At 41.4% G+C, this 15,949-nt stretch overlaps 1 protein-coding gene across 5 annotated transcripts in view; it reads right to left on the bottom strand.

Annotated features, from left to right (window-relative positions):
* RNF216 (ring finger protein 216) overlaps window positions 1-15,949 on the bottom strand; it is a 120,681-nt gene that overhangs the window by 79,895 nt on the left and 24,837 nt on the right. For 3 of the 5 annotated variants that reach the window (XM_069570014.1, XM_069570015.1, XM_069570016.1), the window contains 5 exons: window positions 15,453-15,555; window positions 13,668-13,832; window positions 8,446-8,560; window positions 4,448-4,587; window positions 935-985 (listed from right to left, as the gene is read on the bottom strand). In XM_069570014.1, coding sequence (XP_069426115.1) covers window positions 935-985; window positions 4,448-4,587; window positions 8,446-8,560; window positions 13,668-13,832; window positions 15,453-15,555 — 574 coding nt within the window. The remainder of the gene's footprint in view (window positions 1-934; window positions 986-4,447; window positions 4,588-8,445; window positions 8,561-13,667; window positions 13,833-15,452; window positions 15,556-15,949) is intronic. The other 2 variants (XM_069570017.1, XM_069570018.1) reach the window with 1 other exon arrangement.

Raw genomic sequence — 15,949 nt, 5'->3', positions numbered from 1 at the left:
TACATATTAACAGCTAGAGACAGTACAATTTTCATGTTTTTGGGGGTATTCTTTGGCATCATCCTTTGTATAAAGTTACCATATTCATGAATTTCACTGTACTGGCAGGACTATAACATCTATAATCAGACGCTAACAGTCGGGAACAAGTGGCATGTGGGATATTATCTTAAAATGTTTCAAAAGTTGCATTTTGCATCTTGTTATAAGACAAGAGTGTGATGGGGTTGTGTCTCAGTCCAAGCTTTGTCTTAAGGGACTATTGAAGCCATATAAAGCAGCGTTTCAAGTATTGTGAGTACCAGGAAACTTACCCTTCTCGTTAAGGGCAGTGACTGATCCAGTCATTAGTTAATTTCTACCGTGTGAGGAAAGGCCACTATGTGAGGATGGCTGGTGTCACACAAAGCCCATCCGGTCCTGAGGCTCAGCACATCTCTCCTTTCTAACTCGGAAGTGACACGTGAATTCTCAATGTTGCACTAGTGAAGCAACTCACTCGTGTCCGACTCTTTGTGACCCCATGGACTGTAGCCCAACAGGCTCCTCAGTCCGTGGAATTTTCCAGGCAAGAGTACTGGAGTAGGTTGCCATTTCCTTCTCCAGGGGATCTTCCCAACCCAGGGATCGAACCCAGGTCTCCCGCACTGCAGCCAGACGCTTTACTATCTGAGCCCCCAGGAGTCTATCTAATGGATTCCAGGCAATGTTTAAGACAAACAACTCTAACAACATTATCTTCCCTCCAAGTCTAATCCAATTTGGACTGAATGGTTTAATACCTGATTTTAACTTAGCTGAACCACAAACTCGGCAGGTCAACAGCAGAGGTTAAGGGAACCAATTTGTCATCAAAATGCACAGGAAATGTGAGATTAGAAAAACAGCTAATGAAAATACCAAGAATATGTTAATTAGATGAAATTCCAATTACCTTTTGATACTGTTCTTCATTCATCTGCAGGGCAAGCAAAAAGTCTTCATGCTGAGGAACAAAAAAATCAGACACACAGATGCAAATTTAGTCAAGATGTCATAAACCATTTAGCATTTACTTTCAGAAACGTAAAATAATGATCAATAGTCATCTCTTCAGTTATATAGCTTACTAGTTTAAAAAGTTAACTGATAATAAATTTAAAATGCATCAGAGTGCTGTATATAAAAAAGGAAACTTTACAAGTACTAGCATATATGGAGAAAACATTCTTAAATCTGACTCAAAATACAGAAGGAATAAAAGACTGACATAAAACACTTAAGAGTGTAGAACAGCATGTAAGTAAACAAAAACACTGAATGGGTAAAAACCAAGTTTGACAACATACTTTGCTGGTAAGGCTAGTGAGAAACAGGCACTCTTCTACATTTCTGGTGAGAATGCAAAAGAGTACAACCACCACGAAGGGGGACTTGGCATGATGGTAACAGTGACGTAACTATTTATACTCTAACTCATCAACTGCACTTATAGGAAATCTATTCCAAAGTTACCCTGGGGCAGAAATACAAAATGATACAGGCATACAGTTATTTATCATGCTACTATCTATAACAGCAGAAATCTGGAAAGAAGCCTGAATGTCCAGCAAAAGGGCAACAACTGAGTCAACTCTCGTACTGCAGACAATGGCACACTAGGCAGTTTTTAAAGGAAGGAGAAAAATCTCCATGGATTGCTGTGGAGTCATCATCAGGATGCACTGTTAATCGAAAAGGCTAAGGGCAGAACGGTGTGTACCTTTTAGGTAAGAAAGAAATGTCCAAAATATATATATATATACACACACATGCTTTTACATAAAAGAAGGAAAGATAAACAAAAAACTATAAAATGGTTATGATAAGAGATCTGACCTCGCAGATATCCTAAAGAGTCTTGGGGAACTCAGGGGTCCATGGGCCAAATCTGAGTTTCTGGTCTAGAAAATACATACAGGCACACTTCATTTTATTGCACTTTGCAGACAGTGCTCTTCAAAAAAGAAAAGAAAAAAAAAAACACCCCACAAAAACTGAAGTTTTGTGACTTGCATCAAAGCAAGCCCACTGGTGCTGCTTCTCCAACAGCCATTTGTTTGCTTCAGGTGTCAGTGTCACTTCTAAACAATCCTCACAGTATTCAGACTTTTTCATTACTGTTACTGTCTTTGTTACGGTGGTCAGTGACCTTTGACGCTACCACTGCAACTGTTCTGGGGTGCCACGCACTGCGCCATAACGCAGCGAGCTTGCCCAATGTACGTCATGCATGTTCTGACCGCTCCACTGATGGGCTTTCCCCACTCCTCTCCCTAGTCCCCCAGGCCAATCAACAACCCTACAATGCTCTCCAAGCACTCAGATGGAAGCAGGAGTGGCCCATCTCTCAGCCACAATATTCTCATAAACCAAAGTCCAGATGGAAGACATGAGGAAGTTGAAGAAGAAAAGTCTGATGTCAGCAGAGGCTGGTTCATGAAGCTTAAGGAAAGACGCCATTTCCACAACATAAAAGTGCAAGACGAAGCAGTGGGTGCACGACGCTGCAGAAGTTGCAGCAAGTTATCCAGAAGATGTAGCTGAGATCATGAATGAAGGTGGCCACACTAAACAACAGATTTTCAAATGTAGACAAAACAGCTTTCTATTGGAAGAGGATGCCATCAAGGACCTTCACTGACAGAGAGAAGTCAATGCCTGGCTTCAAAGGACAGGCTGACTCTCGTTAGGAGTTAATGCACCTGATGACCTGAAGCTGAAGCCAGTGCTCCTTTTACCATTCCAAAAATCCTAGGGCCCTTAAGAATTAGGCTATCTCTATTCCACTCGTGTTCTGTAAATGGAGCAACAAAGCCTGGATGACAGCACATCTGTTTACAAGATGGCTTACTGAATAATTTAAGCTCGCTGAGAACCACTGCTGAGAAAGAGAGTCCTTTCAAAATATTACTGCTCACTGAAAGGCTCCTGGTCACCTAAGAGATCTAATGGAGAGGAAGGAGATTAATGTTTTCATGCCTGCTAACACAACATCCATTCTGCATCTCATGGATCAAGGAGTTAAGTTGTTAACTTTTGAGACTTATTAAGAAATGCATTTTGTAAGGTTTATAAGCCACAGTGATTCCTATGATGAATGTGGGGCAAAGTCAACTGAAAACTTCTGGAAGGGATTCACCATTCCATATGCAATAAAAAAAACACTTGTAATCTATGGGAAGATATGAAAACACCAACATTAACAGGAGTTTGGAAGAAGCTGATCCCAACTCTCATGGCTGACTTTAAAGAAGGAATTAATTGCATATGTGGTATAAACAGTTAAGAGACCTAAAATTAGAATCGAATAGCTGCAATCTCATTAATAAAACCTTAAAGTGTAAGGAGCTGCTTTTTACAGATGAACCAAAAAAACAAGAAGCAGTTTCTTGAGATGGAAATTACTGGTGAAGATACTATGAAGATTGCTGAAATGACAACAAAGGATTTAGAAAATCGCATAAACTTAGTTGATAAGGCAGCAGCAGGATTTGAGCAACTGACTCCAATTTTGAAAGCTGTGGGTAAAATGCGATCAAACAACATAGCATGTTACAGAGAAATCATTCATGAAACAAAGAATATCAATCAATTCGGCAAACTTCATTTTTGCCACATCTTAAGAAATTTGGACAGCTACCTCAACCTTCAGCAAGCAGCACTCTCATCAGTGAGAAGCCACCAAAACTGAGGCAAGACCATCCCCTCCCCACCAGTGAAAAGATTATGACTTGCTGAAAACACAGATGATAGTATTTGTTAGCAATAACGCATTTCTTAGTTAAGGCTTGGACATTGTTTTTTAGACATAATGCTACTACACACTTACTAGACTACACTGTAGTGTAAACATAACTTTTCTATACACTACACTGTAGTGTAAACATAACTTTTCTAAACACTGGGAAGCCAAAAAGTTTTTATGATGAGCTTCACTACAATATTCACTTTATTGTACTGGTCTGCAACTGAACCCACAATCTCTCTGAGGTCTGTCTGTATTAAATAACCAAATTTGTATCTTCCAGCTGACTTGCACATTTGATAGTACATTTCTGGCCTGGAGAATTCAAGGGACTACATAGTCCATGGGGCTGCAGAGTCAGACACGACTGACTGACTCTGACTTTCACTTCGGGAAGAACTAAAGAGCTACACGGAATCTGTTTTTTCCTCTCCCAGTAGAGGGCGAAGGTCAAACAGATGTGTTTATAAGGGCCAATTAAAATAACGTAAATCTGATTTGTGAGACTGTGAATTTTGGTCAGTATTACTACAAAACCTAGCTTTGTTTTCCTTTTAAAAACTTCATAGCTTATTCAAATTAATCACTTAAAAGAAAAGACAAATCTTCAAAGACAGCTTTACATTGAGCCCTACCAGCAAATCAGAATCCTAGAAACACATTCCAAACACATCTTCCTACCTCTGCCATCTCTTTGATTTTCTGCTCGTAGAACTCCTGCTCCTGCTGCACAGCTGGAAGGAGGGCACGCCGGTCATAGGACCTACAATGTCGCCGCTTATTTTCCAGAAAGAACATCCTCTTCTCTATTTTTTTGTCACCTAGAAGATACGTGACAATGCAGAATCATGCAGACAACTGTTCTGCTAGGGATCCAGGCAGCCATCCCAGTCTTATGTGGCCTGGTCCCCCACCTACTCCTACCAGGATGTTAAGTTACGTGACTTTCCCATAACGTTCTTTTTGGGAAAACTGGGGTCCTAACCATCCCCAACATTCCATGCACTTCCTGACATTCTTCCTCTCCATACCCATCCCTCATTATGATCCAACTGGAAGAGCTCCCCTATCCTGTCCATACAGCACTGTGTGTATACACCGCAATTCATGATGTGTTTACTTCTGAGGACGGGGGTTGACGGTTTGGGGTTATCATCCAGAGCTGCTGTACCTACGTCTGCAGTTCAGCAGAGCACACCGCTGGGTCAGCTTTAGAAACCAGCGCTAGTATTCTGCAGTGCCTGTTCCAATTTACACTCGCCCTCTGCCAGCAACGTTGTCAGTTTTTAATATGAGCTATCCTGGTAGGTGCAAATGTGTTTTATGTATGTTTTAAAATTTTATTATTTTGAAAATGCAGTATCCAGATTTATAATAAATAACACTTAGAACACAAGCTAAGAAAAAGACAAATGTCAGATTTTGCAACTGGTCTTATTTAGGTTTTGTATTTCTTTGGTTGATTAGTAATGTACATTTTTCTAGAAAACTATCCATTCCATCCAGATTTTCTATTTACTCACAAAAGCCTGTTTTCTGGTAATCTCTATACCCTGATACATTTTTTTATTTTTCTTCTTTCCTCTTGTTCACTCTACTTTTAAAAAGCTAAAACATTTTTTCATTGACTATTTAGAAAACCAGTTTTTAGTTCTCTGTTCTGTTCCATCTGACTATATTTCTGCCAAGACCACCTGGTCTTAATCACTGTAATTACGGAGTAAGTCCTGAAATCCAGGAGACTGATTTCTCCCACTTTACTCTTCTTTTAAAAGATTATTTTAGCTATTCTAGTACCCTGCCTCTCCATATAAACTTCAGGATAATTTTAGGATACCTTGCTTGTATCTGCAAAAAAAAATCTTGCTGGGATTTTGACAGAAATCACACTAGGCATGGATATCAATTTGGAGAGGATTTATATCTTAATTGAGTCTTCCAACCCATGAACACAGTACATGTCTTCATTTATTTATATCTTCTTTGATTTTTTTTTCTTCAGTGTTTTGTAGTTCTCATCACAAGTCCCATACATATTTTGTCAGATTCACACCTAAGTATTAAGTTTTTTCAAAATGACTTTAAATGGTATTGTACTTAAATCTTGATGTCCATATGCTCACTGCTAGCATACAGATACATGCATACACTGGTTTTTGTAGCCTGATCTTATACCCTGCAACCTTACTGAACTTCCTTGGAGCTGTATATATCTACAATCATGTCATCTGCTTAGGAGCAGTTTTGGAAGAATTTTCCAGTGAAACCAAGTGGGGCTGGAGATCTTTTTGAAGACTTAAAATTATGAATTCAATTTCCTTAACAGCAATAGGGTTATCCAAATTATCTATTTTATATAGATAAGTTTATTGGTAGTTTGTTTTTTGAGGAAATGGTCCATTTCATCTAGGCTGTCAAAATTACGTATGTAAAGATGTCCACAGTATTCCTCCTTGGATGTTTGTAGGGTCTACAATGAAAGCCACTATGAAGAGTAAGTTACCCTATAAAGAATAACTCCAATTTGCATCTTTTTTCTGTCTGCCTTGCTAGAGGGGACATGCTGCATTTTTACTGATGTTCCGTTTACATCCAAGTTCTATTTGCACTCCTCATGAGAGGTCATGTGGCTTTTTCATATACAATGAGAAAGGACACGGGAGGGAGAATCTAGTCTCTCTCTTTGCCAGCTGATGTACAGCTCAAACAGTACTGCTTGGATGGAAAACAGTTGGAAAGGTAAGGAATGGGATTCCTGGAACAAATGAATGAGTCTAAGCTTATGTACTTATAAACCTCCCTTAAAAAAAAGGCTATAAGTCATAGATATAAATGTAAAATCAAGTGTTATTTTCTATTTCTAAACTTTCAGTGTCCTTAAAGACGATCTTGGTAAGACCAAGTTAAGAATCAGAATCTTGGGACTTCCTTGGTGATCCAGTGCTTAAGACTGCATTTTCACTGCCAGAGGCACAGGTCTGATCCCTGCTCCAGGAACTAGGATCTCACATAACGTGAAATGCAATTAAAAAAAAAAAAAAATTCAGAGGTACACCCCCAAGAATGGGCTGAAACTAATGAGGTCATGTTCACAGTGAAAAATATTAAATGCATCAAAACTGACAGGTCTGTGACTTCAAAAGCAAGGTAGGTAAGAAGATGAAGGTTTAATGTGAGACAATGGCAGGACATAGTTTGATTTTAAGAAGTTAAGGTGTTCTCAGGCTGTATGGTTGAAATTATAGAACCTAAATCTCAGCTGCTGCCTCGAAACAGCAGACCTCATTTGGAGTACTGTGTCCAGCCTTGTGCACCCAACCTCTCAAAGAGATAAAGACAAGCTAGAGAAAGACAGAAAGAAGGGCAACTGGGAAGATGAAGAGGCAACAGATTTTAAATCCTTTCAGAGGCAAGAACTACCAACATCGCAGAAAACCTCAGGAGGTACATTCCTGGCGTGATATAAAGGAAGAACTTTCTACAAGACACAGCTGACCAGGAAGGGAGTAGACCACCTTGTGACGTGATACTTCCTGTTCTCTACCACTGAACGTCAGAAACAAGTACTGAATGACTGCATGTTAGTATGCCTAGTTAAGCATGCCTAGCCTAAACAGGGTTGCCTGGTGGCTCCAACAGTAAAGCGTCTCTGCCTACAACGCAGGAGACCCAGGTTCAATCCCTGGGTCGGGAAGATATGGCAACCCACTCCAGTATTTTTACCTGGAGAATCCCATGGACAGAGGAGCCTGGTGGGCTACAGTCCATGGGGTCACAGAGTCGGACACGACTGAGCAACTTCACACACACACACACAATGAAAAACTGCCTATACACCGTCCTCACTTTCATTCTGCCACAGATCTGTGAGAATATCGTGTCAGGAGAGCAGCTTGCTGACCTCACAAGTCAGGACTTAGGACATTTTCTTTTAGATCCTGAAGAGTTCAGAAATTCAAATACTTTCCAACTCTATAGCTATCTCATGGATTTTCCATTAGACACACTTGAAGTTATGAAATTAATTACAGGTGTAACAGGAAGACAAATAGGAGAAAAGGGAAACATTTATGAAATAATCCACAGGAAAAGTTGAAGTGGACTCTTCTCGGACACAAGCAACTAAGATCAAGTCTGTTGCAAAATTCAGCAAGTTTACCTTTGGGAGGGTGGCAGTGAGGAGGGGAATTAGACCGGAAGTAACCTCTTTGAAAGAGCTTTCAGCAGTTATTTCATCAATATGAGTAATAGAACTTTTAACAGTTTAAGTGGCAACTTAAGAGCTGTGTGGCTTTGGCTGTGCAGAACCCACCCTCTCAGGTGTGTACATGGCTCCTCTGCAGTAAGCAACCAAGCACTGGCCCACTTTTCACCAAGGAGTCACAAGGTTAATTCTTTTGTCAAATCTTCAAGACCCATTTTCCCCTCAAGCTTAAAAATGTCCCTATACACAAATCTCTAACACTACACACAATTTTCCTTTCATGGTGTATCCTAAGCAGAAAGATGACCAATGCAGCCACTGTCCAGAAACACGGCCGTGCCACCAGCGGAGTCACATCAGCGACACCCCTCAGACTGCTGTGACCGGGCACTTCAGGCAGCCGCATCACAAGGCCCCTTTGGGTTGTGTGAGAGGGGACCGCTCACCATCATTAACAGTCACATTTGGCCATTACCTTGTTCAAATTTGAAATCTATGTAAGAATACTGATTCATTTCTTTTCTCTTTTTTCTTTTTCCACTGGTTTCTGGCGATAGCTCCTGCCATTTTTTAATGGCGTCAGAAAAGGCCTAAAAATTGAGAAAGGGAAAGGTTACTGCTGTAAATGGGACACAAGAATACGTGAAATGCAGGCAATCCCAAATCTCGTTGTGACTCACAGTTTCAGCTACCTTCCCTATATGGCTTACCAGAAAAAGTAGTGGCAAAATAAGCAGGCAGTGTTTCGTTACTTCATTTTCTCTTTCAACAACTGCTGTCATGGCAGAACCAAGATGCTGACTGATGAAGAGGTGCGTGAGAAAACAAACTACGGAAGGTGCCCATGAGTCAGCCCAGGTTAAGCCACGTGGCAGAGGGCTGAAAGCCACGTTTCACAGGCGCGACGTCACATGGTGCTTCTCTGGCCAACAATCCCGCCTCCAAGGCCCCCACATTCTCGCTGCTTTCACTTCTCCACTTTGTACTGAACACTGGAGCGCAACATGCTTACGCCAGAGATACTCCCTTCTCTTCCATAGCTTTAGCTTCTCCCTCTCTTTATATCTCTCCAATAGGCATTTAAAGGTGATCAAGCCTCTGCTATCTTAAAAGAAAACCTTTCCGCCCAGACCTCTTTCCTCTTCCAACTACCAGCCCCGCCTTCTTCCCTTGTTTGTAGCCAAGCTAATCAAAAAAGCCACCTGCACATGCCATCACCTCGCCTCCCAGGAGCGCCAGCCCCCTCTGCCTTGGCCTCCACCTCACCTCTCCACTTGCTCACCTCCCTAACACGGGGCCCAGTCCAGGGTCTCTGCTTCGGCCCTCGCCCCGGGATCCCAGCAGTGACACCACGTGGCCTGCCCCTCTGCCTAGTGTTTCCACGCAGGGAGTCTTCCAGGTAGCCCTGGCTCTCTTCTCACCTGACAGTCTCTTCAGGTCCTTGTCCAGGCTGGTGAGGTCACATTCTATATGCTGACGAATCTCAGAATCCCTTCTCCAGTCCATTATTCCCCCCACTTTTGGTCCATTCAGCCACTCAATGAATTGTTTTTACTCAGATATCTGAGGCCCACCCAGCATGCTTGGCAGTTTATCGTTTCCCGGACAGAATTCACTATCTTTTCCTCCAAATTAGCTCTTCTACAGGAATCCTCAACCCAGGAAATGACACCCCTGTCTTCCATGCCCTGCCCTCCCTCCCTACTGACCTCCTGCTTATGCAACATTTAGGGGTGTGATTAAATGTCACTTGCTCAGAGAGGCTCTCCTGGAGCCTCTTAGACCATCCTCTAGTTATATACTCTTTCAGAATAGTTATCACAGTTGTAATTACATACTTATTTGTGATCTGTTTCATGTTACTTCCTCCCCTAGACTCTGAGCCTCTAGGACAGGGACTGTTACAACAGCTCATAGTGTGCCTTCAGCAACACGCACAATCTGGATACGACACTCACTCAGTAAACAGAAGGTTAAGGGGATGTGCACGTGTTATAGGAATGCTGCTAATCAATCACATTCTGAACCTGCTCATCTTAAACAGCTGTGCATCCCTGTGGCAAAGCGGTAACAAAACAAGTATTTTAAGAGAGAGGATCAGCCCTGCATCTTGACCTAACTCCTACTTCCCTTCCTTTTCAAAGCTCCTCAGTGTGGGAATCAAAAGGGAGTTGACATTTGCTGTATGCACCTCCTGTAAGCGAGGCACTGCATGCAGCCCTTTCAAGTCCTTAACTTAGCCCATTTAATTCCCACCACAATCCTCTAAGGGAAGTTATTATTTATTTCACGGTAGAGGGAAGCAAGGCTACAGAGAAGGGCAAACCTTAATTAAAGCGAGGACAGGACTCAGGCCAGTCTTGGAACTATAGCTCCTCTCTTTGGCGTCACTGTGTCCTCAGTCAGATTTGGTGAAACTCCACCAAGTTTCACCTTGCTACCTATCTGTATCCCTGATCAGTGTCCTCCACAGCTATGGTGCCTTCTCCCTTGCTTCCTTTCTTTCTGGAATTCCCACTATACACGGTATTCCCCACAAATTCTTAGGCACCAGTGTCTGTACTCAGCTGCAAGACTAATTCATACCACATTTTATCTACAGGCAAATACCCTGCCCTTCAACCAAGGCTATTCTCTAAAACCCAGGAGAGGGAACAAGACAAGTTACTGTGACTTGCATTTTATAAATGAGGTAACTCGCAAATCAAATGCCCAAAGCACTAGTTTTAACAATCAAGGATTCAGGCTGGTTACAATTTTCAGGGCATCTGTGACATCCTTTAAGGGATGACCTAAAACATGACATCTGACATCTGATGATATAAAAGCTGAGAAGTAGACAGGGACTCCTCTGTGGAGCCTGGTGGGAAGGTCAAGTCCAGAGAGAGAGATATGTTACCTGTATGGAGATAAAGGTGACCATTCAAGTACACAGAGGGAGAAACCTAAGCAGCCTGGGTAAGACCCTGAGAATGACCACCTCACACGACAGAAGTTAAAGGATGGCTTAAAAAAGATGGCCCTGTCCACCAGCATTAAGTTTCATGAGGGAAGAAACCTGTATGTCCACTGTGCCATTCCCAATGTGTGACCTATGGCAGGCACTCAGCAAACTGCCTGAAACAAAGAGGTAGTCGCATCTGTGGCAAGAGGGGAAATTTTCAATCTACTTGAACCATCAGTCAAGTGTGAGTGTGTAAAGCAAGACACAGAGAGTTGTCATCTGGGCTGGCCAGAGTTGGTCCATGCTTTTCCGTAAGATGGTACACAGATACCTGAATAAACTTTTTGGTGAACTCAATAAAGTAAAGAAAATGTATCTTTGTCAAAAGGCAAGGTGAAGGAAAGTCTCAAGATGACAGTCACAAGGCAGGCGTGGAGAGGGCAGCAGGCACGAAGTTCTGCGAGTTTAAGACCAAGTGGCAGAACTAGAACTAGAATACAAGCGAGACGTCAAGTCTAAGTTTGATCGAGATTCTGGATGGAACCAATTTATAGGAAACAGACGAACTGTTTAATTATAATGCAGGGGTGCAGTCAGAAAAACTCAGACTGTGGAAGCCTGTAAGATAAAACAACCCAGTTTTTTTTTCCAACAAATAAGCAGTAAGGAAAAACAAAGGAGAGAGCTTGCAGATTAAGAGACTCAAGAACTCACCAGCCACACACAATAAACATATTTCACTTGGAATTCTGTGACCAAACAAGCTGTTTAAAGATTTATGACATATTCAGAGAATCTGAATGCTGACTGGATATCTGATGATGTTAATTTTTAAGGTGTGATAATGGTATTTTGATTATATTTTAAAATATTTTGCCTTTATCTTTTAAAAATTAATACTGAAATACTTTATGGATGAAAAAAATGAAGCCTAGAAATAACTTCAGGTAGGGGTAGGCGGGTAAGGGTGGAAATATAAGACTGGGCAGGAGCTGGCAACTGCTGAAGGGGAGTGACAGTATGCAGGGTTAGGGCTTGTTACAATACCATCTCTACTCCTGTAAGCATCTGATGTTTACAGTAAACAGGGAAAAAAACAGCAATCCATGGAGAACTGATCCTGCCTTAGTCAGCATGCCTTCCCTAAGCTGTCAGCGTGTTTGGGGAGTGGTACAGAGAGGATGCCCTACTGCTGTAGTGAGGAAGCCCCCAGGGTGTGTTTTCTGCCTCCCTGCCCATGTGAGTGTGACTTCCTACAAGGCGCAAGGCTCGTGCACCCTGTGTGTACAACAGGGAGACATTATAAAAGGGCACATCAGATTTTAGCTTTTGTCAAACATTATTTCCCCTTAAATACCTGATGTTCATTCAAGTAGCCCAACCCATCTCTTTTCAAAATCCTGTAAAATGTTAGATTAACAGCCCAGACAGACACACACCACAAAAAATATAAAGGGCCAGACAAATGAGGAAAAGGATATGGACGCTATGAACAAGAACTGAGCCATAAAACTCTACAATTTCCACCCAAACAGCGACAAGCTGGGGGATGATCAGACCTTCAATGTGGAGAAGCTCCTGCTAGCGAAGTCACTTCTACTGACCTCAGGATGTAGGCAAGGACATTCCTAATGAGGACCAACCCACTTCCAGACCACGGGAGCCGTCTCCTGCTGCTACCCTTTTATTTTTCATCTGGGCTTCCTGGGAGCTCAGAAAATGTATAAGGCACCACAGGATCAATAAAGATGCCACACAGGGCCCTACAGATGAAAGAGCCCCTTCTTTCTCAAGGTCATTAATTTGGAGGGGGGAAGCTCATTCATTTTTGAATGACAGTACAGACATTCCCTCTTTAGCAGGGGGAATTAGAAGGCATTATCTACCAGAAATAGAAGGCATTATTTCTGTGATCCCTTCAGAGTATTTTTAACTAAAATGAACCTGTAATTAGGAGTTTGCTGACAGATGCCTGGATCTTACCAAGGTAGAGGTGGAAGGGGCCTAGACTCAGCACTTTCACCGATGTTCACCTTCTTTCAGGTTAAGACCCCAGTGGGTGTTTTAACAAGTAAAGTAACTCCACATTTGCTTGCTAAGAGTCACCAGAACTTCAGCAAGAGAAACTGATTTAAAGGCAGGTGAGGAGAGCAACAGGCCAAGGACCCGCTGGCGCTGCTCTTCCGCCCTGGCTGTCATCAAAGGGCCTGCACAGTGGGCTGCACTAAACGGAACATGTCTGTTCCTCACTAGCGACCAGCACATCTAAGATCTGGAACAGAGGCCCTTAAGTGGAATCTTATTTAGAGTCCAAAAAGAAAGAATGAAAACCTTGAGAGCTTTCAGGAGTTGCCCACTCTCTTCTGAAGCAAACCACTACTCCCTGAGCAGTGCTGGGCTCCTGGCCCTTTGGACTCTGCTTCACGTTACCTGAGCCATCTTGGGGAGGATTGTGGGACCAGCCCCAAGAAAGAAAGCACACCAGGGAGGAACACACCCTTCCACTCCACATTCCACGGGGAAATTCACGTCCTTATGGTCACACCAGACCTTTCCTGCTTCTAATCTGTGTTTCTTTTCATTCAGTTCTTTCTGATCAGCAAACCCTTTGTCTACATATCTTCACCCTGACAAACTCCTCAGCTCTTTGCCATCATAAGCCACCCCAACTTCTGCAAGCTGAACCCTTCATCCTGTTATCACGGGAAGAAGCAGTCAAGAGGTGTGCCACACCAGAAGACCAAGTAGAGCACCTTTCGGGTGATTGCATAGTGTCCTTTGAGCTCATGCAGGGCCCACTTGATGTCCTGACTGCTAAGCATTTTGAAGTCGGCCATCAGGAGGTCGGCAGCTTGGATGAAGCAGCGCTGGTCAAGAGGAGCCAATTTAGAATAGTCAAAAAAGTCTACTGTAGGCAACTGAAACGAGACAGAGGCACAACATTAGAGGCCAGACAGTGCACTTCTCGAGGGAAACCATTTGAAGAATTACTTACTAAAGAATAGAATAATCTGACTTGTACAGTTACTCTAAAAGAGGATACCAGCCCCGAACAAAGGTGAAGAAATGATGTTCAGAGAGGTTAAACAAGCTGTCAGGAGTCTGGAGACTAGTTTTGCTAGTTAGAACTATGAAAAAATATAGTCAGGGGTTTGAACACAAGTTTTTAGCCATTTCCTTTTCAAAAAATGTTTAGAATAAACTGAGTTTTTTTCCCCCCAGCTACAAAATACAGGCATACTTCAGGAACACTGGAGGTTTGGTTTCAGACCACTGCAATGAAGTCAGAGTCACAATAAAGTGAGTCACACAAATTGTTTGGTTTCCTAACTTTTAGAAAAGTTAAAATTACACCATAGCGTAGTCTAGTAAGCATGCAACAGTATATGTCTTAAAAAAAAAAGCACATATTTCAATTAATTCCATAATTTATTGCTAAGAAATGCTAACCATTATCGGAGATTTCAGCAAATCAATCTTTTTGCAATAGTAACATCAAAGGTCACTGATCACAGATTATCATAACAAATATAATAATAATTAAAAAGTCAGAAATATCGTGAGAATTACAAAATGTAACAGAGATACGAAGTGAACAAAGGTTGTTGGGAAAATGGCACTGACAGATTTGCTCAAGGCAGGGTTGCCATAAACCTTCAATCTGTGAAAACAAAACCTGTAATATCTATAAAGTGCAATAAAATGAAGAGCAATAAAATGAGTAATAACCATACATGAAAGAGACAGTCAAAAAGAATTTGTGGGAAGTGGAAGGATGGTGCAATAGAGACCAGTGAAGCAGTTCTGAACTATACTTTCCTTCAATCACTGAACATACTAAATGCTAGTCTGGACCACACATGAAGACAATGATTAAGATTTTTAAAAACCAAACTGTTTATATCTTGACACAGGATTTGGTTACACAGGTGTATGCACTGTATATAAACTTTACTCAAAAAGAAAAACAGATATTAAACTCTAGGCAACAATCTGCATGCTAAAGTATTTATGCAGCAGAATGCTGATGTTTTTGCAATTTGCTCTAAAGTGGGTTATAATAAAATATAAGAGGGATGCGCTGATGGACAGAGGGATGGATACGGGACAAACTGGACACAGTAAAACATTAATTTTAATAGTACTGGCTGGTGTGTATATAGGAAATCAATAGAAAGTTCTTTTGGCTTTACTGTGTGTTTGAAAATTTCTTAATAAAATGTTAAACCCTAAGATGATACAAAGAGTCCTGGCCAATTCTTGATTCATCTTAGGAACCTGCTTTGTAGGATTAAAGATATGGAGGATTTGTTTAATTCTTTGTGAGAAGGGAAGATGGAATTACAATGAAAGAAGTCAAATACAGAACTCAAGGTAACTCAGAGGCGGAAATCCCACTAAAATATGTATTCTGAAAAACCTATTTTCCTGGATAGTCTTAAAAAAATGCATCTTGACAAAGCACTTTATTCCCTTAAAAATTATGAAAAGAGGAGAGAATTTCCAGGTAGACACTGCAAACCAAGAGCACCACTTGCCTTCATCTCATCTTGGCTGGCAAGCAGGCTGCTGTTGGGATTCATAAGGATTCTGTCTTCTCTCTTTGGATAATCTGGATTTTCCAGAAGAAAATTACAAAGTCTGTAAAAATAAATGATGTTACTGTCACACTGCTTCCAAATGCCACACTTGCTCACTGATTCAAACATAATGTATGAAAATATAACGTCTACTCACATTCTAATTGACCTATCAGGGAATGAAAATATTTGCAGATCAGAAAAACAAATGAACAACTAAAGACGTTACACTGAATTTCTATTTTCACTTGCTAATGTGAAAAGCAATAAACATACCAATAGAGGTAAACTCCTCTGAGATTTCTGTTAGTTCTTACTGGTTGAACTGCATGGAACTGGAGAATTTAGATGAAAGTATCTATCATTTGTCAGGAAAACTATTAACAAACAAGGGATGGGGGAAAAGTCTGTATCACATTCACAATTAAAACTACTTTTCTAAGAGTTAATAAACA

The sequence above is a fragment of the Ovis canadensis genome, chromosome 24, assembly GCF_042477335.2.
Source record: "Ovis canadensis isolate MfBH-ARS-UI-01 breed Bighorn chromosome 24, ARS-UI_OviCan_v2, whole genome shotgun sequence".
NCBI classification, from domain to species: domain Eukaryota; kingdom Metazoa; phylum Chordata; class Mammalia; order Artiodactyla; family Bovidae; genus Ovis; species Ovis canadensis.
This window is presented reverse-complemented; position numbering and strand designations above follow the sequence as displayed.